The sequence below is a fragment of the Capra hircus genome, chromosome 29 (genome assembly GCF_001704415.2).
Source record: "Capra hircus breed San Clemente chromosome 29, ASM170441v1, whole genome shotgun sequence".
NCBI classification, from domain to species: Eukaryota; Metazoa; Chordata; class Mammalia; order Artiodactyla; family Bovidae; genus Capra; species Capra hircus.
The window spans coordinates 50,139,232-50,163,873 of record NC_030836.1 but is presented as its reverse complement, the minus strand read 5'-3'; the positions used below and the strand labels follow the sequence as shown (position 1 = coordinate 50,163,873).

Here is a 24,642-nt window from a genome sequence, read left to right as displayed (position 1 = left end):
GGCGCAGACGGGGCGGGGCCCCCGGGTGCGCACAGGTTGGTGAGGGGCGGGGCGTCCGGCCTGGGGCGGGGCTCGGCCACCCCCGGACCGGCCCCTGGCAGCCGGCCCCGCCCCCCACGCCCGGCCGGCGGACAGCGGCCCCGGCGGGGCTGGCAGCAGCGGTCTCCCGCACGCGCCCGGGCGCCCGCCGTCGCCGCAGCTCCTGCCGCCCACCGCGGGCCCTGCCTGGCCATGGCCGCGGCCACCTCCCCTCCCAGGGCGGAGAGGAAGCGCTGGGGCGGCGGCCGCTTGCCGGGAGCCCGGCGGGGCAGCGCGGGCCTGGCCAAGAAGTGCCCCTTCTCGCTGGAGCTGGCCGAGGGCAGCCCGGCAGGCAGCGCGCTCTACGCGCCCATCGCCCCGCCTGGCGCCCCGGGCCCCGCGTCCCCCGCCGCGCCCCCCGCCGCCGCCGACCTTGGTCCGCGGCCGCGCGTGAGCCTGGACCCGCGCGTCTCCATCTACAGCGCGCGCCGCCCGCTGCTCGCCCGCACTCACATCCAGGGCCGCGTGTACAACTTCCTCGAGCGCCCCACCGGCTGGAAGTGCTTCGTCTACCACTTCGCCGTGTGAGTATCGCCGGCGGCCGGCGCGGGGAAGGGCTTTCCGCGGGGCTGGGGAGGGCGCGCGGGCAGCGAAGTCCCAGTTCCACCTGCTGCCGGAGGGACCTTGCGGAGCGGCGGGTCTAAGCCAGGAGGGAAGGGCAGAGTTAATGGGAAAGATCGAAGCAGCGGGGAGCCTGTCAGGTGAAGTTCAGGGCCTTGTGGGTCTGACCCTGCGCCGGTGGGGAGCTCTCCGCTGGTGCTGCCCGGGCATGTGTGTGGGTGGCAGAGCCAGCTGGGAGCAATGCCCATGCTCAGGGCTGGTCTGCTGGGCCCCGCAGGGCGGGCCCAGCTGTTAATCCTTCTGAGAGAGCACGTATGCAGGGGAGAGAACTCTGGGGGGCTGAGAAACAAGAGAAGACAGGGTCTCCGTGCCCCCCAACAGGGGTGGTCTCCCCAGCCAGCAGAGCAGGGCTTTGGCAGACGGTGGCCGGCCTTGTGCTTTGGCTGAGGCGTCAGCATGGCTGAGGGGGGTGCCCATGGCCCTACGTGACCCTGACCCGGCTCCTAAAAATCTGGGTTGAGGCAGAGGGGCCTGGAGGGGTCAGGGCTGGGGCGAGAGGAGAGAGGGGCCCTGACTCTGCTGGTTGGTGGTGAATCAGAGGAAGCCGTGCGCCAGGCCAGAGCCGGGCCCTATTGGCGGCACCTGGCCCTACTCCCGCCTGGCCCAGCCTGGTTGGTGGCCTCTCCGTGTGGTGCCGGCCTCAGAGCCTGGGCTTGGCATCTGTGGGCTGCTCTGGGGGCTGCCCAGAGGGACCTCCCCTGATCTCCCATCGGTCGAGGTGGGTGCTTGGCCCTCCCACCTTGGCTGGCCTGGGGCTGAGAGACCCCTGGCTGCAGGGTGCCCAGGGCTGTCCCTGGAACCCCAGGGAGCAGAGGGGCGGCCGTGAAGCAGGGTCTCGGTGGGCGCGGCGAGGTGGCGGGCACAGCCTGCATCCCTCACCTTCTCCCCTCCGAGCTCGGGGGGTACTAGGGGTGCGGGAGGGGTGGCCCTTCCGGAGCAGCAGGGCCAGGCCTGGAGACAGCGTCCTCAGAGGCACAGAGGGGCCACGGTCCTCCAGCCTTTTCCCCAGCCCCCTTTCCCGCCTCCCACGGGGGCAGAGGGGGCCTCGCCGTGGCCATGGCCATCTGCGGAGAGGGTGGCCTTGCCCTTGGCTGCAGCAGCAGAGGCTTGTCTTGGGGTTTGGGGGATGTGTGTGTGCACCAGCACTGGGGGCCCGTGCCCCGTCTGATGCTGGCTATGTGAGCACCCCGCCAACAGCAGGTTCATGGGAGCTGCCGCACACTGCCGTCAGCCGCTGGGCCCCAAGACCCCGAGGTGCCCACTGTGTGGGAGCCCACAGCCGGTCCCGAAGCAGACCCTGCCCAGCCGCCTCTCTGGCCGGGACCCTGCGTGCCAACCCCGGGCACAGATGGGAGGACCAGGCAGAGCACTGCTTAGGGGTCAGCAGTGCCCCCACATCCCCGAGGGCTGCTGAGTGAGGGGCCTGCAGACACGCCACCGCGTCCCGGGGTCACAGGCCCGGGGGCACTCGCCTCGCCCCAGCTCCCTGGCGGCCGCGGTGCCTTGTGGAGGAAGAGGGCCCGCCGCACCCCAGAGGAAGTCACTGCTCGCACTTCTGTTTTCTTCCTGATTCCGATTGTTTAGCTCTCGGAAGTTTGCTCAGCTCGGTCTGCCTTGCCCAGCCTCCCCAGGAGCTGTAGGGCCGGGGTGGCTTCTGCGGACCATGGTGGCCTCTGGAGACAGTGGCCCAGCGGCTTCCCTGTGTGGGGAAGAGTAGCTGGGGAGGCGAGGCCCTGCGGGTGGGCTGGTGACCTTGGGCCAGTCTTTCCGCTCGCGTCCCTGTCCATAAGAGGTGGGTGCAGCCCCCCACGCAGGGTGTGCAGCCCCCCATGCAGGGTGGGGCTGCAGGTGGACCCTGGCTGGGAAGGGGACGTGGCTTCCCTGGGGCCTGGGAAGGTGTCCTCTCATCTCTAGGAGATTGGCAAAAGCCACGGGACACTCTGAATTGGCCAGTCTCTCGAGGGCACCTGGTTTCAAGCTGGGTCAGCAGGGGCAGCCTGGGCTGAGTGGCCAGAGGCTGGTCACAGCCCCGAGAAGAGGGGTGGACGGTACCCGCTGCGGCTCTGGCAGGGTCTGAGACAGCAGAGAGAGAGCTCTGTCCTTGGTGAGGCCGACTGTGAAAGGGGCAGGATGGTTGTTACGACCCAGGCTGAGCTGGATTTCCGGCCCAGGAAGGATGAGCCTGGCCTTGAAGGGCTGGGGCCTGGGCGGGTGTGAGAGCTGCTGTCTGTAGCCCCGCGGGGCTGGGCATGCTGTCCCAGGCGCAGCTGGGGAAGGAGGCCAGGATATCCTGTCCCCCTCCTGGTCGGGGAACCCCTTCTCCGGCCAAGAGGAGAGCAGCCCTTCCTGTGCGCGCCTGGCCTGCCCCGTTTGCCGGGGTCAGGAGGCAGGAGGCCGCCGCCAGGGCACTGCCCCTGCCCGCCTGAGCTTCCTGCCCGCTGCCTCCAGTCCTGGTCTGAGGCTCTTCACTGTGGGGCGGCGTCTACTCTAGTTCAGGGCATGGCGGGGGCCGTGGCCTCTCTGCTCATGGGCCTTGGAGGGGCTGTCTGGTTGCGGGGGATGCCTGCACTGGAGGCGGGCCCATGGATTCTGTAGCAGCCGGCCCCACCACTGGCCTGGGCCCCCGCCTCTGACCATGGATGGCTGGGTGGACGGGGCCCCCAGGTTCCTCGTCCCTCCTGCCAGGCCAGGGGCCCCCGGAGCCGCTCCTCACTGCTTTGCCCTCTCCCCTCCTCGTTCCTCCCCGACACCCCTTCCCCCAAAGCCCACCTCTTGGGAGCTGCAGGGTGACACAGGCAGACCCCCTGCCTCGGTTTCCCCAAGTCCCCTCCACCCACGTCCCTGCTGGTGGGGAGAAGCTTGGACACTGAGGGGAGTCTTGGGGGATTGTGGTGGGGCGCCTGGGAGTGCATCCCGTCCCATCCCTGTCCTCCCGCCACCCTGCCCTTCCCGGGTTCCTAACCACTTCCCGGCGGTTTGGGCGGCACCTTCACAGCGGGCGTTAATCATTGATGGCCTGGCAGCTGGCCTGGCTGTTTGCTGGGCAGAGCCCGCCCACCCTTCGGAAAGTGGAGGCCGGTTGCTGAGCGTATCCCCCCTCCCCGGTCCCTGGTGCCGCTCTCACCCCAGGCTCAAGTCAGGGTCTTACAGGCCCGGAAGGGGAGCCGGTAGGGGAAGGCAGAGGTGGTCAGGCTCCCTGGTCTCCTCACCGTGCCCTTAAGGACACCCGAGGCTTCCCTGGTGGCTCAGAGGGTAAAGAATCTGCCTGCAATGCAGGAGACTTGGGTTCGATCCCTGGGTCGGGAAGGTCCCCTGGAGAAGAGAATGGCAACCCACTCTAGTGTTCTTGCCGGGAGGATCCCATGGACAGAGGAGCTGGTGGGCTACAGCCCATGGGGTCGCACAGAGTTGGACACGACTGAGTGACTCACACTGACGACTTCCTGCTAACTGTTGCTCGGCCCCCAACACCCTGGGAAGCTAGGGGGGGTTCCTTCTACTTCTCCCCACGTCACGTCCTCTGGGACCTGGTCCCTGGTCTCCCCCTCGCCGTCTGGAGACCCCGCATTGCCACCCTAGACCCATCCAACTGTTTCTGGACCCACTGCCCTCTGCGTGTCCAGTGCCTCGTCCTGGCCTGGCGTTAGTTGGGGAGCCCCCTGTGTCCCTCATACCAGGGCCCGCCAGCAGGGGAGGAGGGCTCCTAGGAGGCAGAGTGGGAGGGGAGGGACGGTCCGGGAGGCGGGGGCCCCTGAGCTGGAAGGTGCACCAGTGCACGCGAGGGTCTGGGGCCAGGGGGCGGCCTGGTGCAGGACACAGGGCTGGCCGGGCGCTCGGCCCCCAGCAGGGCCCAGGCTTCATACCCCGCACTGCCCCGTGGCTGGGCCACCCCAAGTCCCCACCCCCTCTTCTGCGGCAGGCTTGGTGTGTGCTGGCACCTTCGGGCAGGGCTGCTCAGGTGGGAGGGAATGCTTGCCCGTGCGTGGCGCTGAACCATCAGCTGCCCGGGGGCTCGGTGCCCACGGCCCCAGCCTGCGCCTGGGGCAGGAGGGGCAGGAGGGGCAGGAGGGGCGCATTAGCACTCGGCGCCTGTGCCTGGGGAGCTGCCTACGGCAGGTTTCGTGGAGCCAGGGTGGGGTTTGGCCCAGAGGAGACAGACGCGGGTGCAGCAAAGGCGGGCCTGGGGTGCTGCACCCCCCACCTGCCCGCCCGGGGCCCCGGGCTCCACCTGGGGTGTCCAGTTCCCACGCCCTGGCTTCTGGAAGTGCGGGAGCTCGCAGGCCTCCCCCTGCAGAAGCCAGCTCTCAGGCTGACTCTTCAGCGTGAACAGGGCTCAGCAGAGCAGCGGGCCCTGGGGATGCTGCTAGAAGCCAGAGGTGTCCGTGGTCAGGGGCCCAGGTCCTGGTTTCGCACCAGCTCTGGGTGCCGGGCGCTGAGTGGGGAGGTGCTCCTGATGGGGTCCCTGGGCTGAGCACCCCCACCTCCTGGTCTGGTCCAGGGACCCGGGGAAGCTCTTCTCAAACCGCTTTCTGAATTGACTCTCAGCTTGTGTGGCATCTCTTGTGGCTCCTGCCCCCGGTGGGATGGACCACCGGGACAGTGTCACGTGCAGCCCCCGTGAGGTGGAGACGGTGTCCAGGGGTGCGGTCATGCCGGGAGATGCCGCAGACGCGCACATGTGGAGGTGCCTGGGCTCTGCTGTGGGGAGAATGAGGGCCAGCTCCGCCACCTGACCTTTCACCTCGGGTGTCGAGGCTCTGGGTCTGGATGGGGGGCCTGGCAAGGCCGGCTTCCTCCCCAGGAAGGCGCCTTGGAGCAAGGGGCAGAGCATGGAGGTGGCCTGGGGTCCCTAGGCAGGTCAGGTGGCTGCAGTCTGTCCCGAGGGCAGAGAGGGCCAGGGCTCTCCCTCGGTCCCCTGGGTGCTGTGACCACCCCAGACCTCACAGAAGGTAGGGGTGCAGTTGGCAAGGGGCGGGGCCCAGCTCTGCTGCAGGTGGAATGACTGCTGTAACTCCAGGGGACCTGAGCCCCAGGAGCCATTCTTACACGCGGCTTCTGATCGTGCGATGACACTTGGTCCCGCCATGGTTTGCCTTCTGCCAGCTGGTCCAGGTGACCCTGGGCCCCTTCTCTGAGCCCCGTGGGCACTGGCTGGGGTGCAGGTGCTGGGGCAGAGGTGCAGCCTGGCTCTCCCTGGGCCCTGGAGGAAGGTGGAGAGGGATGCGCCTGTGCCCTGTGCAAATCCAGGCCCACAGAAGGGAGGGGACGGGCTCATGGTCACACAGCTGGTGTGCCTAAGGCTGCCCGACTCCAAAGCCTGCGGCTCGTCCTGCCCAGGATCTGGGCAGGCCTGGTGAGGCCCTGGGCGGGGGTCATAATGCTGACCCTGGGGTGGCGTGGGCCCGTGAGGGGTGGGTGCCCCCGTTTGTTGGGGGAAGAGAGGAGAAAAGGAAGCTACATCTGGGACACAGCCCGGGCCTCCCCGGACGTGCCAGCCTGACTGGGCCCTGGCTGTCCACTCCGGGGGCTGCCACCCTGTGGGTGGGGGCCTGGCCTTCGGAGGCCTTTGATGGGCTGTTTTAGGTCTCTGCCCTAAAGCCCTGCTGCCCAGAACCACAGGCTGAGGCTCAGCTTGGAGGCCTCCCCATCCAGGAAGCCTCCCCATGTTGCCCCAGGCAGAGCCGTGCCGCCCCTCACTGCCACCCTGTTCCATGGTGCTCAGAGCCCCCCGTGGCTGAGCCGCTCGGGAGCTGGTGGGGCATTAGTGTGCACTGTTCTCAGTGCCCCTGGGCATTGAAGGGTCCGAGCGGGTGGGCAGGGCCACTGGAAGCTGTCTCGATGCACAGCCTGCACCCAGCAAGGGTAGGTACTGGGGGCAGGGTCACGTGGTGTGCGGCCCAGGAAGCCCAGAAGCCCTGCGGCCTGGCTGTGGCGGTCAGCCCGCGCCCGGCAGCCCTGAGCCCCACAGGCGGGCGGGCCTGATGACACTGGCTGTGGGTATTTTTATCCAGCAACATTCCTGAGCTGGGGAGGCGGGTGAGCTCAGAGAGTGATGGGCAGGCACCCTGGGACCCTCCTGGGGCTGCAGGAGAGTCCTGCAGACCCCCGAGTGTTGGTGGAGGGGGGTCTTTCCAGGGCCCTTTCTCCTGGCATGCCTCCATCCTCACAGCAGCGCTCGCTGGGTGGGAGCGGATCCTCGCTGCCCGGGCGGAAAGCCTGCAAAGGGAGTGTGTCCTGAGGAGGGGCCGGAGCCCCTGTGGGTGTGTGCTCCGCGCCCGAGGAGGGACGCCTGGCCCAGGGAGGCCGCGTGTCGGTGTCTGTGGTGGGCTCCGGGCACAGGGAGGCCCAGCTGCGGCCCCAGGCACTCCGTGGGATGTTGGCTCCTCCTGTCAGAGGAGGACGCTCCCAGCAGCCCCCTGACACGCTCACACTGTGCCCACCTCACAGGGGCTGCGGCGGCCTCCCCTGGGCCCCGCCTGACCACTTGGGCCTCGGGCCTGGTCTCTGCTCACCTTCTCTGCTCAGTGACTTGTGATAGGGAACCTGAGGCCAGGCTGCTTGGCTCAGCCACCCCAGAAAGCTTCTCTACTTCTGCCTGGATCTCTTCCGACACTGAGGTTCCCCGCGTCACGCCTGGTGTGCGCGTGGGCACCCACTCCTGGTGGCCCATACCCCGCTCTGCAGAGGCCCCCCTGGCCGTGTCGAGGAAGTGCCTGATGGCTACCCTCTTCTAACCTCCCATAGCACCGGTCCCACACCTGTCTCTTGTCCGAGGCACGCTCCTGGCCTCCCCTGCCTGTCGGGTGTCCACCGGAGACCAGGGGCTGTGGGCTTCCCCTCTGTGTCTCTCAGGGGTGGGCTTCCTTCTCTTCATCTTCTGAAAAGCACGCCCTGGGACAGTCCCTCCATATCCTCCTGCCAAATTTGCTGCTGAGCACTGTGCAAAGGTCTAGAGGAAGTCAGAAAAAGGAACCAGAGTCCCCACCCCGCCCCTGAGTCCCTCCAGCCTTGGGACACTTCTCCGTATGGAGATGCCCAGCCATGCCAGGGCCCCTGCTTCACCACATGCCGCCCCCCGGTCTGGGCCAGGGGCCCCTCCTCAACTGCCAGGCTGACCCTGCTGAGAAGGGCCCACAGGAGGAGCCCTGACCCAGAGGGACAGGCCCCTGACCCAGAGGTGTCCCACCCCTCACAAAAAAAAAAACTGAGGGTTCCCAGGGGAGTGCCACATGGTGCCTGAGCAGCCCTGTGGCCACGTGCTTGGGATGTATCATCTCGATGGGCCACGTGGCCTGGATTTCTGCTCCAAGACATCCCCAGCTGGTCTCTCTCAGAAGTCACGTCCACGTTCTCGGCTGGGAGGCTCACAATGTTATAAAACAAAGCTCAGGTGGTACTGGCAGGCGGACAGGCAATAAAACAGAGTAAAGGGAACCCACGTGTGGACCCAACCGCGCACGGAGATTTAGCCAGTGCTGTAGGCAGCGTCTCCAGCCAACGCGGTTTTTAGTAGTTGACGCACCGGGAGGAGCAGGTGAGGGTGGACCGACTTCTCTTGCTGTACCCTGGGGTGGCTCCCCAGTGGTCGGAGGACCACTCGAGCGCCAGGAGGAGACTCAGGGACCCTCCGCAGCCCGAGGGTGAGGGTGGGAAGGCTTCTCTGTGGCTCAAAGCCGGCGCATTAGGGAAGCGTTACTGTACTTTCATGCACTGGAAAAGGAAATGGCAACCCACTCCAGTGTTCTTGCCTGGAGAATCCCAGGGACGGGGGAGCCTGGTGGGCTGCCGTCTCTGGGGTCGCACAGAGTCGGACGTGACTGAAGTGACTTAGCAGCAGCAGCAGCAGTGTGGGAGGGAGATGGCGTTCATGCACACCACCAGCTCGTGAGACGTAGAGAGACTGCTGGAAGACCAAGGGAGGATTGAGATACATCCACAGGGTTAATGTCTCTAAGACAGAGCGCCTTTCTAAAACAGAGAAGGAAAAGCCCAGTGGCCCCAAGGAAGATGAGCAAGAGATGTGAGTGGAGAGAGTTCATGGGCAAAGCAGCTGGCCGGGCAGCTCCTTAGACGTGCAAGAAGGTCAGAGACACAGAGGTGGGGCTTTGCGGGGTCCCCCGGGCCGGCGGAAATGCGGCCGACACCCTCAGCTGGTAGCAGCCGAGGCTGTGGGGAAGAGCCGCCCCTGCCGCCGGAAGGCCTGTGAGATGGTAGATTCCGTGCGGAGTGGGCTTTGGCATTTGGCTGCGCCTGGTGCGAGCATGCTTGCCCATACCCCTGGGCCCAGAAGTCCCGCTTCCGGGGACCTATCTTGAAGATACTGCCCCCTTCTCCCCCCACCCCGCCAAGACCAAAGTACATGTGCACGGGGCTGATTGAATTTCTAAATTGTTTGGAAACTGGATTTTTGGCTGTGCGGGTCTTCATTGCTGTTGCACAGGCTTTGCCCTAGTTGTGGTGAGTAGGGGCTACTCTGTAGCTGTGGTTGGCGGGCGTCTCTTGGTGGGGAGCGTGGACACTAGGGAGCCCGGACTTGAGTAGTTGCGGCCCCCAGGGCTCCAGCTGCTCTGCGGCCCATGGAGTCTTTGCGGCCTAGGAATCGAACTCTTGTCTCCTGCATCGGCAGGAGGATTCTTTGCCAACGAGCCACGAGAGAAGCCCAAGGCTGACTGTTAAAGTGTTCTTTCTAACAGCAGAAGATGGGGAGCTCGAATGCCCAGCCGTAGGAGGCCGCTTGGATTCACGGCCTGCAGAGTATTGTGCAGGCGAGACGAAGGGACAGTGCAGTCTCCACATGCTTTAACGGAGTGACGACCAGGAAGTGTTTCTTTAATTTTGATTTTTTTTGAACGGAAATTTTTATGTTTTGGCCATGCGGTATGCCATGCCGGATCTTAGTTCCCTGACCAGGGATTGAACCCACGTCCCTGGCATTGGCAGGTAGATTCTCAACCACCGGACCACCAGGGTAGTCTAGTCAGGAAATATTTTTACGTGGAAAAAAAAAAAAACCGCACAGAAGGTGGATAAAAATATAACAAGCTGCGGCTCCTCTAATAAAAGGGGACACTGATAATACTTTATATTGAGCTTCCCTTGTGGCTCAGCTGGTAAAGAATCTGCCTGCAACTTCATATTAAGGAGCAAAAGTAGTGGAAGGATTAAAGCCTCTGGGCAGGGGGTGCATAACAGAACCTAAATGTTTCTAAGGATAATTTGATGGTTGTATGGGCTTGACTTTGGAACCTTGTAAATAGTTCCCATAATTTTAAATATAAAAGCAACCCCCGATCTCCCAAATCCCTAAATAAATCTTAACTAGAAAAAGAAGTCCCTCAAAACATAAGTGACCCTAAGCTTCACTGACGGGGTGGAATGATCCCCAGAAGGGGTCTTATTTCAGACGACCTGCTGCCAGTGGGTTGTCTGCTCAGGACGAGCAGAGCTGAGCGTGTGCACATGTGCTCTTGTGATGGTGTCAGGGCTGTGACGGTATTTGTTTTGTTATTCTAAGTGCCTTGTGTGGGAATCGTGGGGTGAGGCTGCCGAGGAATGCTGGTGTCCCTGAGCGCTGGGACGCTGAGCGCAGAAAAGAGCTGGCAGATGCTGTGTTCAGCTGCTCACTCATGTCTGACTCTGTGACCCCATGGACCGCAGCACGCCGGGCTCCCTGTCCTCCACTGTCTCCTGGAGTCTGCTCAAACTCGTGTCCATTGAGTCGATGATGCCATCCAACCATCTCATCCTCTGTCTCCCCCTTCTCCTCCGGCCCTCAATCTTTCCCAGCCTCAGGGTCTTTGCCAATGAGTCGGCTCTTTTCATCAGGTGGCCAAATCCTAAAAGATGATGCTATGAAAGTGCTGCACTCAATATACCCACAAACTTGGAAAACTCAGCAATGGCCCCAGGACTGGAAAATGTCAGTTTTCATTCTAATTCCAGAGCAGGGCAATGCCAAAGAATGCTCACACTACTGTACCATTGCGCTCATTTCACATGCTAGCAAGGTAATGCTCAAAATTCTTCAAGCCAGGCTTCGACAGTGCGTGAAATGAGGACTTCCAGAAGGGGCACGTGTATCCTTATGGCTGACTCATGCTGTTATATGGCAGGAACCAACGTAACATTGTAAGCAATTATCCTCCAATTAAAACCAGCAACAGCAAAACGCTTCTTCGTTTACATGAAAGGGCTAGACAGAAAGACGGACCCGGAGCTCTGAGCATCCCTGGCCCCCGGTTTGTGGTTCCAGGTTCCCTTTCCCTGGAGGGACACCAGGGGTCCCGGGGAAACGTCCACATGCAGGGTTGGGGCAGGGGACACATGAGGTGAGCCCGGAACATCGCCCCAAGAAGGAAATCAGACGTCCGGTCAGGGCCCTGGGGGCCCCGTCTCGGGATTTGGAGTCAACTCGAGGATGTGCCTGTTGGCTACATTGCAACAAGTCCAGAGTAACACTCCCCTCAATGGATTTGGTCTCACGAGGAGCTTCAGCCCCAGGCTGCACCTCAGCATCGTCGGGATGCATGCCTTTGGGCCACAGCATCACTGGCCCACAGCCCAGCCAGCCTGTTGTCTCATCCACACAGTCCGAGTGGTTCCTTCCCTCCCCAGGTGGGGTCAGGCACTCAGGGGGCACAGCAGGTGTGGAGCAGTGGGCCTGGTCAGACCCAGCGCCCTGACTCATCGAGGCCCCTCGGCCATAAGACGGGGGTCAAGGGAGACAGGAGGTCCTGCCTCTGGCTGGGGAGGTCCCTCTCAGAGGTGCCCTTGCTCCCAGGCACGAGGCTCCTGGTTTCTTTTGGGGGGACTTGTCATCCGTGCACAGGGAGCCGTCACATCAGTCTTGTCCGCGGGGGGGCTGAGGCCCTGCGCCCCTTCCTGGGGACGGGGTCCTGCTATGGGAGGCAGCCCTGTGCACCAGCGGTGCTTCCTGGGTCTCAGGAGTTTGAGGCCTGTATTTGCCCTGGAATAAGGGGAGGGTCTGTACTGTGCCAGTACAGGGCACAGCTTGGAGTAAGTGTCCCCGAGGGATGGGCGAGTGGATGGGTGGACAGACAGATGTAGTTGGATGTTGGATGGACAGGTTGAATGATGGATGGACAAATGGATGGATGGATGTAGGGGTGGATGGTGGACAGATGAATGTAGGGAGGGATGGTAGATGGACAGGCAGAATGATGGATGGACAGATGGATGGATGGGATTGGATGGGTGGACAGATGGCTGTAGAGTTGGATGTTGGATGGACAGATGGATGGATGTGGGTGTGGATGATGGACAGACAGATATAGAGTGGGATGTTGGATGGACGTGGGGGTCGATGGGTGGGCAGGTGGCTGGATGACTCCACAAGGTCCCAGCACGCACCGGGTGTACTGGTCACCTGCTGTCCTGAGCGGGTCTACAGGCAGTGTGACTTTGGCCAGCCTCGTCCCCAGGGTGGTCGGGGTGGATCAGCTGTCCTGGGACAACCTAGCTGAAGCCCACGACCTAGGAAAGTTGCGGAAAGTCCTTGGTTGGGGGAGCCCAGTCCCGCCATCCTGCCGGGGTCCCCAGGCCTGTCTTCGGGAGGGCTGTCCTGTGGGCGGCACTTTGGGACGCCACGGGAGCCCTGTGTGGCCTAGACCCTGGGCCGTGGGCGCGTGGGTGGATCTGCACAGTCCCGGGGCTGCCCACGGCGGTGGGTGAGGCCGGGAGCCTGCTGCCCGGCGGGGCCAGTGCCCGCGCTGCGTCTGTGGCATTGGGTCTGGACTCGCCCCCTCCCTCTGACCGTCTCTTCCGGCTGCCCCGCAGGCTCCAGCGAGGGGCTCCATTTCTGGAGCATGCTGCCTCAGGTGCCACGGAGCCTCGTGCGGTGGCAGCCCTCTCAGCAACCCCCGCGTCCCCTGGAGACCCCACGGCGCCGGGCCTGGTTGTTCTGTGGGTGCTTCCCGCCCACCTCTCGTATGCCCTGGGGTGCGGAAGGGGAGGGTGACCCCACAAAGAATCAAACCGCTCGGGGAGGCCTGGCAGGGCGAGGGGCCTGGGAGCTCCAGCTTCAGTCGAGCCAGCCCAGCAGCCGTGTGGGGGCCTAGGTGAGGGTCCCGGCGTGTTTGAGACACTTGGGTTGCTGAGTGGGGGGGTGAGGGGAGTGAGGTGGATCCCAGGAGGCCCCAGCTTGCCTGATCGTGGTGGGAGCCCCACCCCATGGCTCTGCTCCTGGCCTGTCCCTGACCGGTGTCAGGTGAGCCCCCGTGTCCCTGGAGAGGCCTGCCCTCCACCCCCCTGTCCCCAGGCTGAGGATGGAACAGGAAGTGGGTGAGAAGCCCCCAGGGGTGGAGGCTGCTCTCTGCCCTCCCCCGCCTGGCCCCCTGGATCGAGGCCCAAGGTCCCGTAGGCAGCTCGGCGGGGGTGCGGGCACCTCACTCCCGGGCACTTCCCAGGCAGTGCTGGAATGTTCTGGCTGCCCTTGCCATGAGGGGGACGGGCGGGGCTGGGGGTTCTGCGGGCCTCGTTGTCCTCATCCCCAGGACAGGCCCCCCCCTCCGCACTCTTATCAAGGTCTCTGGCAGGCCGCCCGTCACTGCCAAGTCATGCTGCCCCGGGTGTCCGCCGGCCTCCTTGGTGGGGGTGGAGTGGCAGGCAGTCACCTGGGGAGGGCCCCCCGTTCCCCCCCGGGGTGACTCGGTGCTCGCTCAGGGAGCTCGGAGACCACGGGCCTGAGGTCTGACTCAGGTATGGAGGACTCGAGGCTCTAAGCAGTGGCCTCCTGGCTACCTGAGACCCAGGATGCTTCTTAAGAGGGGGTCAGCCCAGAAGCGGCTGGCCAGGCCCCTGGCTGTACCAGCCACTCCAGGGTCCATGCCCCTGGGGCCAGCTCCCCAGGAAGTGCTCGGCAAACCCATCACAGGGAAGGTGGAACCGGCACCTGGGGGCTCCTTGTTGGGCATGGGGCTTGGTTTGCTCCCAGGGGACCCAGATGAAGGGCTGTGTCTGCAGTGAGGCAGAGTGCGGTCAGTGGGGGCGCCAGGGGGCGCGTGCAGCCTGGACTGGCTGTGACCACGGCAGGCAGCGAGTGCCCACTGGCAGCAGACAGTCGGTCCCGGGGTCACAGGGCCCAAAACGCACAGTTGAGCGGATGGGGTGGCCCGGAAGTGGACACTGAGGGGCTCCTGGTGGTCACCCCTGGTTGTGAGTTCTGGGTTGCAATTTTTAAACTGCTTCTCTGAATTTTCCACTTTGAAAATATTGGTTGTTTCAAAAATCATCGTAAAGGGTCATCTTTATGAACATCAGCAGCCCACAGGCCCTCGCAAGGTCCTGGGGTCCCTCGCCCTGCCAGTGGCTGGGAATCCCGAGGGGGTTGAGTGTGGTGTGGGGTCAGGAGGGCAGTGAGGCATCCGTGCCCACCGGCGTCCAGAGGCTGCCTCCTGGTTGGGCCGGGACAGGCCTGGGCCCCCGGCCCTGCTCTTGGGGAGACTTGGGGGCAGGGACTGCAGGGTGTGGGCAGGGCTGCCGTGCAGGGGACCCCAGCCTCTCTCAGGGGACCCCAGCCTCTCTCACGACTGCACTGCCCGCTTGGGTCCCTCTCGGCCCAGGTCTGGGGCGGTCCTGCCCAGAGACAAAAGGAGCTGGCTGATGGTGGGGGGCGAGCCCCCCAGAGGCCTCAGCCCTGGGGCAGGAAGGGCACCCCAGGGCCCGGACAGCGGGCTCCCAGGCCTGTGGGGTCTGCGAGCAGCTAGTGCTATGAAGGACAAGTCCGGCTACAAGTGTCCGTAGTAACAGCTAACGCTTCTCCGAGTGGCTTCGCTCTTTCAGGCCCGTGTATAGTCTTTCTCCAGGCTGCTCATTGATTCTTTGTTTCTCTTCTGTATCAGAGAAGCCTGATTTCTGTTTTAGCTGCAACGACACTGACCCCTGTGCCCAGCTGGGGGCTGGGCTGCCCATGCGGGAGGGAGGCTGGGCCCTCCCTGCAGCTGCGGCCCTTAGGGTGGTTCCCTGGGCCGGCGGCCGGCTGCCCTCTGCCCGGCCAGGTGGCCGGAGACCTCTGACTCCTCCGCAGCCAGGCTTATCTTAGGGTCCAAGCTGGAGGGGCTCATGCCCAGCAGGGTGGGAGGCAGCCGATGGCCCTGCAGCCTGTCAGGTGGGTGGAGGCCTCGAGGGGACAGGCACGTGCCCAGGTCTCATCAGGGTGGGTGGCAGGGCTGCGTCGACCACCTCCTGGGAAGGTCCCTTGCTCCCTGAGTTGCTGCTGGCCTCTTGCTCTGGGCCAGCTCAGCCTGGGGCTTGTGCCCTGGTGGTGGGGGACAGCAGCCTGGGGGCCTGCTGGGTGTCGCAGGGGCCATGAGGGGCCACTTTGCCTGCTGGTGGCTGGAGCAGGTGCCCTGCCTCCTGGGTGTTCCCGAGGTGTTCGGGCCTGAGTTGAGGATGCAGGTCCTGGGCCCGGCCCGCCAGGGGTGGGCTGGCTTGGTGCTCTGCCTCCCACCACCACGCTGCACTGGGGAACCCTGGACAGGAGCATCTGGGGCGGGGCTTTGAAGCCTGACGCTTGCTTCCACGGACGGGCGTGTGTGGTCGGCCCCGAGCCTGGGCAGCTCCCAAGGGCTCGCCTACCCGCAGTGCCCCCGGGAGCAGGAAGGTCATCCTCGGCTTGGCAGGCCTGGTGGGAGCTGAGTCTCCCTGGTGGTTCTGGATCTGGGTGGTTCCTGGTGGCACCTGCCCAGCTGGTAACATGACCCGCCCTTCCTCGGGGAGCTGGGTGACCGCCTTGGCATGGCCTCCCAGGGTGGGGGCTGGGCGCAAGGGTACTGCACCCCCTGGTCTTGGGCTGAGGCCTTGACCAGGGGACTTGGGTGAAGCCTCTGCTCAGGACGTGTTGCTGATGAGGCTGGACAGTGACCTCCCTGTAGCTGGGGGAACGGGTGGGAGAAGGGGCCGCCTTGGCTGAGCTCTGGCCTGGACAGATGGGTGTTAATGGGGCAGACCCTGGGCTTTCTCTCCAGAGGGTGGGCCTGGCCCCTCTGTGTCTGCACCATTCCCGATGCATCTCCCACTTTGCAGGAACAGGATGGGGCCTAGCAGAGTGAGGGTCCTGGAGGCGCTGTCCTCAGAGGGGTGAGGGGCTGGCAGCGTTCCTGTCCCCTGGGCGTGTCCCGGAGAGGGAATCAGGGTGGTGTCACAGACATCTGCCCCACCTTGGGGCTTGGCCTCTGGTGTCAGCCTTGCCCTGGGGAACATGATCCTGGAGGCCAGAAGGCCCTGTGCAGAGCTCTCTGCTGGCTGGCCCTGCCCGTGGTAGCCAGGCTGCAGGAATGCTGGCCGGTGTCGTGAGGGCAGGCACTGCCAGGCGGGCATGAAGAGAGAGTGCTCCCGTCTGCAGGGTGGTGTGGGGTGGGCAGGCTCTGTGCCCCGGCCCTGGACATGTCTGGCATGATGGCGGCTTCATGCAAGGCCTCAGCTGTCTTATCTGCACCGAGGTCCGTGAGAGCTTTCGGTTTATAGTGTAGGCTCCCCTGCCTGCCCCAGTGCTTCTGGCGTTTTTAATCTGGATCATTCCTGGGGCGGTGAGGGGGGCGGCGTCCTGTACTCTCTGGGGCAGCAGCACCGCTGGCCTCGGCACCCACCAGACACCAGTAGCATCCGCCCCCAAGTTGTGCCGGTGAAGGCATTGCCCGGTGTCGTGGAGGGCAGGCTGCGGCTTAGAGCCCCTGCTCACGAAGGGTTGAGGAGGTCAGCACCCAGCGGGCCTGGAGGGCAGAGGGCAGGTGAATGCTGTGGGCAGCCCTGCCAGGTGCAGGGGCGCCATCGTGGGGAGAGGGTGAAGTTCTCCTTGAATGGTGGGCCTCGTCCACAGTCCACTGAGCCAGTGGGCGTGTCCCCGGCTCCCAGTGGCCCCAGGGTCAGTGCCTTCTAGTGGGGGGCGCAGACCCCAGGGAGGACCTCGGTGCCGATGAGAGGAGAGCTGGGAAGAGATGCGGCCTCCCAGGCTGTCATCGCCTGTGGGGACAGCCAGCCACAGCGGTGTGGTCTCAGCGTGGTGTCCAGCCCAGGGGCATACCTCCAAGCCAGGCCTGGGGACATCCTGTGATGACGCCATGGTCATGGGCCCATTGGGATGGGGTCTGTGCCCCCAGGCTGAGGCTCACGAGTGACCCCAGCCCTGGGCGTCTCAGGCTTCAGGCACCCCCTACCTGCCAGGTGCCTGCGTGAACCCTGAGCCTGGGCTTCAGGCAGCCCCCTCCCCCTCAGTGCCCTGGGCCTGCAGTTCCATGTGACCTGGCGTCCAGCTCAGCTGAGGCCACGCCCCTTGCCCCCATCAGCCACTCCCCTGGGGGGCTGGCCTGTGCCTCGGTAGTGCCCAGCGGGCAAGTGAGTCCCCAAGGACACAGCCTGCTGCCCTGTCCCTTCTGCTCTGCTGTGCCCTGGGCCCCTGAGCAGCCTGGATGCCATGGCTCACCTGTGCCTTCTGGCGGGGCTCCAGGTCGCGGCAGGTCGGGGGTGGCGGCCCCAGGCCCTGCTTGCCCTGTCCCATCCATCCACTGCTCGGGGGGCACCCCGCAGGCATGCCCCACACCTTCCCAGAGCTGCCTGGCTGGCAATCCTGGGCATGGCCAGCCAGTGTGGCCAGGGGCCTTCCCAGGCCATGGGGGCCCATGTGTGCTGCAGGGGGTTCCGGGGTGGGGGCCAGAGGGAGGCGCTCCCAGAGAGGTCAGGAGGCAAGAGGGGCCAAGCTGTGGCTGGGCAGCTGGGCAGGGCTGCGGCCGTTGAGCTTACACCCCGCGCCCAAGCGGCTCCTGGGCTGAGGCTGAGCCATGAAGGCCCTCAGGTCTGGTGGGAGGCGGGTGCTGACTGTGTCCCATCCCCTCATTCCTGGAGGGGTGGGGCACTGTCCCCTGGCCTGGCCAGCCTCCTGCAGGGCACGTGGTGTGGCCGGAGGGCCAGCTGAGGTGCCCTGGGGGAGGGCGGACCCTGTGTCAGGAAGTGGCCTTGCAGAGGCCTTTGAGATGGCATCGGGGTGCAGGGGCCCCAGGGGGCGGTCTCGGGGCCCAAGGCAGGCCTGCTTCTGCCCGGCTTACTGCCAGCATGCCCGTCATGGGCCCCTTCTCAGAACACTTTTTCCAGAACAGCTTTGCGTGTATGAGGTCACTTCAGTCCTGTCCGACTCTGTGACCCCGTGGACCGTAGCCCGCCAGGCTCCTGGGTCCATGGGATTCTCCAGGCAAGAATACTCGAGTGAGTCGCCATGCCCTCCTCCAGGGGGTCTTCCCGACCCAGGGCTCGAACCCGGGTCTCTTATGTCTCCTGCATTGGCAGGCGGGTTCTTTACCACTGGCGCCACCTGGGAAGCCCTCGGAACAGCTTAGTGAGATACAACTGACATCCAGTTAACTGCTTCAGGGTACTGGGTTGGCCCCAAAGTTCAGGTTTTTCTGTTACTCTTAAACTCTTCAGCCAACCCAGTACGCAGCTTGACCAGTCTTGACATATGTAGGTCTCCCGAAACCACCGTCAGCTTGGTGGGCACATCCGTCAACCCCCAAAGTGTCGTGTCCCTGGGGAACCCTCCCTCTCGCCCTGCCCCCTGCCCCCAGCCCCCACCTGTCTGCTTCCGGGCCCGGCGGTCGGTCTGTGCTTGCTGGCGTTTTCAGAGTGGGGGGGCCCTGCCCTGAGCACTCTGCCTCGCTCGGCACCCCCAGAGCTTCGTCCCCGGCGCTGCGCACCCCTCACAGCGGGGGAGCAGCCATCCGCAGTTGGGCCATGTGGGCCTCCACTCGCCTGGCGACGGGCATCTGGGCTGCCTCCAGATGCGGGCAGTTACAGGTGAAGCTGGCCTGAAAGGTTGGGAAGGGTGTGCTGCTTGTTTTCTTGCTGGTGACGTCAGGGTTCTTTGTGATGTCCTAGGTGCAAGTCCGTGTTCACCCACCTGCTCTGTACAGGCTGTCCGCGGTCTGTGGCCTCACCCAAAGAGGAAGAGCCTTTGATGCTGCTGGAGAAGGACACCCCTGTTTGTCCCTCTGTGGACTGTGGTTCCAGTGCTTTGTCTAAGCAACCTCTGCCTGACCTGAGGCCCAAAGCTTTTCTGTTTCCTTCTAGGAGGTGTGTTGTTGTTGTTGAGCTGTGCTGTTAAGCTGTGTCTGACTCTTTGCGACCCCAAGGACTGCAGCACGTCAGGCTCCACTGCCCATCACTGTCTCCTGGAGCTTGCTCAGATTCATGTCCATCGAGTCGGTGATGCCATCTAACCATCTCATCCTCTGTCGTCCCCTTCTCCTCCTGCCTTCAGTCTTTCCCAGCATCAGGGTCTTTTCCAATGAGTCAGCTCTTTGCATCAGGTGGCCAAAGTATTGGAGCTTCAGCATCAGTCCTTCCAATGAATGTTCAGGGTTGATTTCCTTTAGGATGGACTGATTTGATTTCCTTGCAGCCCAGGGACTCTCAAGAAGCTGTGTAGTTGTTGGTTGGTGTTGGGTTTTGGTTGGGTCTGTTTGAGTCCGTTTCTGCATCAGACTGGAACTGTGATGGAGGCTCCCTCCTGCACGTGGGCTCACTGCCGTCTGAGCTCCGTGTGGAGGGCCCCCCTCTGCTCCCCACCATGTCCGCCCCCCGCCCAAGTGTCCTCAGCACTGGTCCCTGATTCTGGAGCCTCTGATGGTAACGAAGCTTGGCTCACACCTGTCCACCTGCTGGAGCCCAAAGGCAGGCAGCACAGCCCCCATCTCACTCCACCCGAGTCCTGGATGGGGGAGGCCCGGTGGCCCCCATTCCCGGATGTGGTTCTGAGCGTGGCAGCATCTCAGCCTAGTGTGTGTGTGTGTGTGTGTGTGTGTGTGTGTGTGTGTGTGTGTGTGTGTGCAGGTGTGCATGTACTTGTGTGTTTACACATGTGTGGGAATGTAGGCGCGTGTGACGTGTGTGGGTGTGTGCACATATGTGGGAGTCTGTGCCGGGGTGACGCAGGAAGCACGCAGTGCCCCTGAGGCTGGCCTGTGCATCTCAGGGTGGGGGCCTTGCCCGCAGCGGGGGCGGTGAGAGCCAGGGCCTGGGGTCCGGCAGAGCAGCGGAGGGGGGTCGTGCTGAGAGCTCTGAGTCCCCGCTGATCTGAGTGCGCGGGTGGGCGGCCAGCGGGTGGGGTGCTGCTTGCTGACGCGGTTCCTGCCTGCCCTTGAACTTGCCCCTCTCCTGTCTGGGGTGCAGAGGGCCATCCCTGCCCCCTTGGCTGAGGAGTGGACATGGTGGGCCTGTGAGTGTGGCCAGGTTCTGTGCTGTCTGCAGGGGCCTTGGGAGAACACCCCGACCTTCCCGGGGGGGCTCACAGCTCTGGACCTCAGGGCCCCCAACTCCCAGGTCCCAGATGGGCAGGGAGAGGGGGACTCTTGGCGGGGGGTGGGAGTGACCGTCACTCAGGGAAGGAGCCTGCCCCCTCCCCTTCAGTGTTGGTCCCCAGGTGGGCGGCACCTTCCGGGCAGAGCGGGACACAGGGTCCCACCCACCTTAGGCCCCACCTCCCACTCTGGCCCCGGAGACTCCCTCCCCAGCCTGGGCTCCCTGTGAGATTGGAGCCCCAGAAGGCTCTGCGCTGCTGAGGCGGGGCTGGCCCCGGACGGCAGAGCAGGAGCTCTGCTGTTGGTCCTCTGCCGGCTGCTCTGCGTCTGTCCAGCAACAAACCTACAAACCCACGGAGGGACAGGGGCTGGGCCATTGTTAGCTTGGGGGTTGCAGGCGGGCATCAGGGTCTCAGTGGGGACTCTGCTCTGGGGGCTGTGAGGGGGGTGGTGGGTCCCGCCAGGAAAGCTGGTCTTGAAGAGGCAGGGTGAAAGGGGGTTGCCAGCCGCTGGCGGGGGACTGGCGGTGGGGAGGGGGTTGTGCTGGGCGGGGGCGGTGTCTATCTGGGTCTGCCGTTGTGTCCCCAACAGAGACAGTGCCTGGGGCGGGACCTACGGTCAGGGCGTGTGGACAGCAGGCGTCAGTGACCTGGCGTTGCTCTGCTGGCCGAGGGCTTTTCTCCACGACCCGGAGCCTGCTGGTGCCTCCCCGAGCTGGGGTGGGCGGGCCAAGGGCAGCCCACCAGTCTAGAGCTGAGTAGGCGGGGCTGCAGCAGCCAGTGGACACATTCCAAAGTGGCCAGCAGGTGGTCGGGGCTGCCTGAGACTCCCTGTTCACCCAGTGGTCCTGCCTGTGGGACCCCAGCTGGGCTGGGGTCTCGGAAACGTCCACGATGCCGCCCACTCGCCGTGGCCCTGGGGCTGCCCTGACCGAGGCCCGGCGTCAGGGTGTCCCACCTGAGCTGAAGCTCCTCTCAGCGCGGCCAGGCCCCCTGCTTTTCAGGCCTTTGCGGGCGCCGCATGCAGCGGGTGGCGTTCAGGCTAAGTGTCAGGAACGGAGCACTGGCATGGGGGTGTTCTGGATCAGGTGGATTGTTCTAGGTCGCGATGGCGGTGGTCAGCCTTACAGGGGTGGGCCCCGGACGCGTGCTAGCTGCCTGTTAGGCGCTTGACCTGAATCAGCCTCGTTTACAGACCGGGAAACTGAGGCATAGGATGCCCGGCAGGTGAGAAGCAAGCCACGTGGGAATCCAGATGCCCAACTTCAGAGAGGCCTCTGTGTGAGTGTGTGAGTGTGAGTGTGTGTGTGTATGTGAGTGTGCGTGTGAGTGTGTATGTGACTGTGTGTGTGTGAGAGTATGTGTGTGTGTGAATGTATGTGTGTGTGAGTGTGTGAGTGTGTGTGAGTGTGTGTGAGTGTATGTGTGTGTGTGGCTGTATGTGTGTGTGAGTGTGTGTGTGTGAGAGTGAGTGAGTGTGTGAGAGTGAGTGTGTGTGTGTGTGGCTGTATGTGTGTGTGTGTGAGTGTGAGTGTATGTGTGTGTGTGGCTGTATGTGTGTGTGAGTGTGTGTGTGTGAGAGTGAGTGAGTGTGTGAGTGAGTGTGTGTGTGTGAGTGTGTGTGTGTGAGTGTATGTGTGTGAGTGAGTGTGTGTGAGTGTATGTGTGTATGTGACTGTGTGTGTGTGAGTGAGAGTATGTGTGTGTGTGAATGTATGTGTGTGTGAGTGTGTGAGTGTGTGTGAGTGTATGTGTGTGTGTGGCTGTATGTGTGTGTGTGTGAGAGTGAGTGAGTGTGTGAGAGTGAGTGTGTGTGTGTGTGGCTGTATGTGTGTGTGAGTGAGTGTGTGTGTGAGTGTGAGTGTATGTGTGTGTGTGGCTGTATGTGTGTGTGAGTGTGTGTGTGTGAGAGTGAGTGAGTGTGTGAGAGTGAGTGTGTGTGTGGCTGTGAGTGTATGTGTGTGAGTGTATGTGTGTGAGTGAGTGTGTGTGAGTGTATGTGTGTGTGTGGCTGTGTGTGTGTGAGTGTGTGTGAGTGTGTGTGTGAATGTGTGTGTGTGAGTGTGCGTGTATGTGAGTGTGTGTGAGTGTGTGTTACTGTATGTGTGTGTGTGTCTATGTGTGTGAGTGAGAGTATATGTGTGTGAATGTATGTGTGTGAGCGTGTGTGAGTGTATGTGTGTGAGTGTGTGAGTGTGTGTGGCTGTATGTGTGTGTGTGTGTGAGTGAGTGAGTGTGTGTGGCTGTATGTGTGTGTGTCAGTGTATGTGAGTGTGTGTATGTGAGTGTGTGTGACTGTATGTGTGTGTGTCTGTGTGTGAGTGTGTGTGTGAGAGTGTGTGTGTGTGAGTGTGTGTATGTGTGTGAGTGAGAGTATGTGTGTGTGTGAGTGTGTGTGTGTATGTGTAGAACTTATTACGAGAGGAAAGTCACATCACTAAAGCCTCCCGTTTCCATCAGCTGAGAGCACGCGGCTCTGCGGTGTCCAGTGTTCACAGCGCTGTCCACCGTCACCTCTGATTCCTGAGCTTTCCATCACCACATAGGACGCGCCTTACCAGTGGCCCCAGCCCTCCTCCAGCCCCAGCGGCCAGGCTCTGCTCTCTGCCTGTGTGGCTTCGCCTGTTGCGGGTGTCTGGTATAAACGGAGGCACGCACGTGTGGTCCTGCAGGGCCGTCAGTTGCTGTATTCTCTCAGGCTTTGCCCATGTCACAGGCTGGGTTCGAATGTTGCCGCTGCGTGCTGGATAACATTCCCCTGTGGACGGACCACATGGTGTTGACTCGCTCGCCCTCTGATGGCTTCCTGGGCTGCCTCCGCCTTCGGGCTGCTGTGGACAGTGCTGCTCTGAATGTGTGTGACCAGTGTGTGTTTGCACACCTGCTTTTGATTCTTTGTCGTCTGCACCCAGGAGTGGGATGACGGGGTCATGTGACTGCTGGTTGGAGCTGCCCGGGGAGGGGTGGGGGGGGTGCTCGCCTGCAGCAGCACATTCTGGGGGCGTCCACGGCGGATCGCGGTGTCCACCCACGTCGGCTCCTGTCCTGCCCGCCCCACACCCCTTGCGCTCTGGCCCTGGACAGAGTCCATGCTGCCCGCACTCTCCCCCGTCACCCCGTCACTCTGGGTGCCCAGCCCTCCTGGGACCAAGTTCCTCCCTCCCCGGGAGTGCCCCCGCTTCTGTCGGATGAAACCCTGCTCTTGGGCCCCTGTTTGAAGTGGCAGTGGCGTCTCAGCCCCTCAGTTTCTACCTGTCATGAAAAAGTGCCACAGTGATGGCTGGCCCCGGGCGTATCAGGGACAGGGTGTGACCCAGAGCGGGGCCCTGGGGAGGAGCGGCTTTCCTCAAGGAGAGTGGGAGGGCCGCTTCGGTCGCCTTCCCCTCCCTCCCCTCCCCCCCCCCCCTCCTCGAACCCTGCTCCCAGCCTTGCCCTCCTCGTCCCTCCTCCCTTTTTGCCACCAGACTTCAGATCCCTCTCCCACAGTGCCACACCCTTCCTCCCCTCTCCTTGCAGCTGGGCTGGTGCTCCTGGGGGCTCCGTCTCAGCATCACTGCACACGCTTACCTCTGCCCTCCAGTCGACAAAATGGTAACCAGTCCACCTCTCAACTCTGTACTCCGCCCCACCTTAGGCTGCCTTCTGTCTCCACCCTGGAAGGCCAGACTTTTTCATGCAGGTGAACAGTGGCGAGAGCCCCGTTACTAGGAGTCTCTGTCTTAGAACTGACTAAAAAAACACATATGTTGTCTAGAAAAATCACAAGGTCAGGTACAGCACCATCAGAATCAAAGAACGGCTGGAGATTTTCAAGCGTGTGCACCAGGAGAGAACGGAGGCTGCAGCCTTAATCTCGGGTGAAGAACCAGGCCAAGTGGTTAAGAATGCACCCCACGATGCAGGAGGCCTGGGTTCTGTCCCTGGTTGGGGAAGTGAGAGCCCACATGCTGTGGAGCAACAGCGTCCACGTGCTCCCGAGCCCACACGCTGCAACTGGAGGGTCCATGCACTGCAACTAAGCCCCAGTGCAGACAAACAAACAAAAAATAATAACAGTAAAAAGAACCAGGGCAAAGAGGGTAATTTTGAAATACTCAAATACAGTCAGTGCTGAAGCTGTTCATAAAGGGTATTAAGACAAGAGTTGTTTAAAATCCAAAGAGAAATAAGCTCATTCACTCTTTGATCAAGAAAGTAAAACAATCATTTGAGTTGTTAATATAATTAAATTGATAGATTTGCCAAACTTTGCGCCCTATAAGCAATATTCCTGGCATAGTCACAAGTGTTGATTGTATGCTAGACTGAAAAAGTCTCAGTACAGTCTAAAGTCAGCAAGCTATACTGGAGTTCCTTGATTGCAATATAAGGTTAATGCCAACGACAAGTTGTAATTAATAACAGGCTTTTAGAAAAGCTACTTAGCAGTGAAAGCAGGAGCAGCACCATTACCACCTAAGATAGCAAAGCTAAGGGTCGTGTGCACATCTGTGCTCTGAGGCGAAGTCATAGCTGCCGGCACCGTCATTCTGAAAAAGGGAACAAATACATGGACTAAGCATGGACGTTCAAAACTTCTGTCAAAGAAAAGCAGAAATGAAGTAATAGGCCGTAAGAATAGGACTTCTCTGGGGCTCCAG

At 62.7% G+C, this 24,642-nt stretch overlaps 1 protein-coding gene across 1 annotated transcript in view; it reads left to right on the top strand.

Moving 5' to 3' along the window:
• The window catches only part of KCNQ1 (potassium voltage-gated channel subfamily Q member 1), a 378,447-nt gene continuing 354,021 nt past the window's right edge, over window positions 217-24,642 (top strand). Inside the window, exon 1 of the mRNA XM_018042975.1 lies at window positions 217-602. Within this exon, the coding sequence (XP_017898464.1) occupies window positions 232-602 (371 nt within the window). The 5' untranslated portion in view covers window positions 217-231. The remainder of the gene's footprint in view (window positions 603-24,642) is intronic.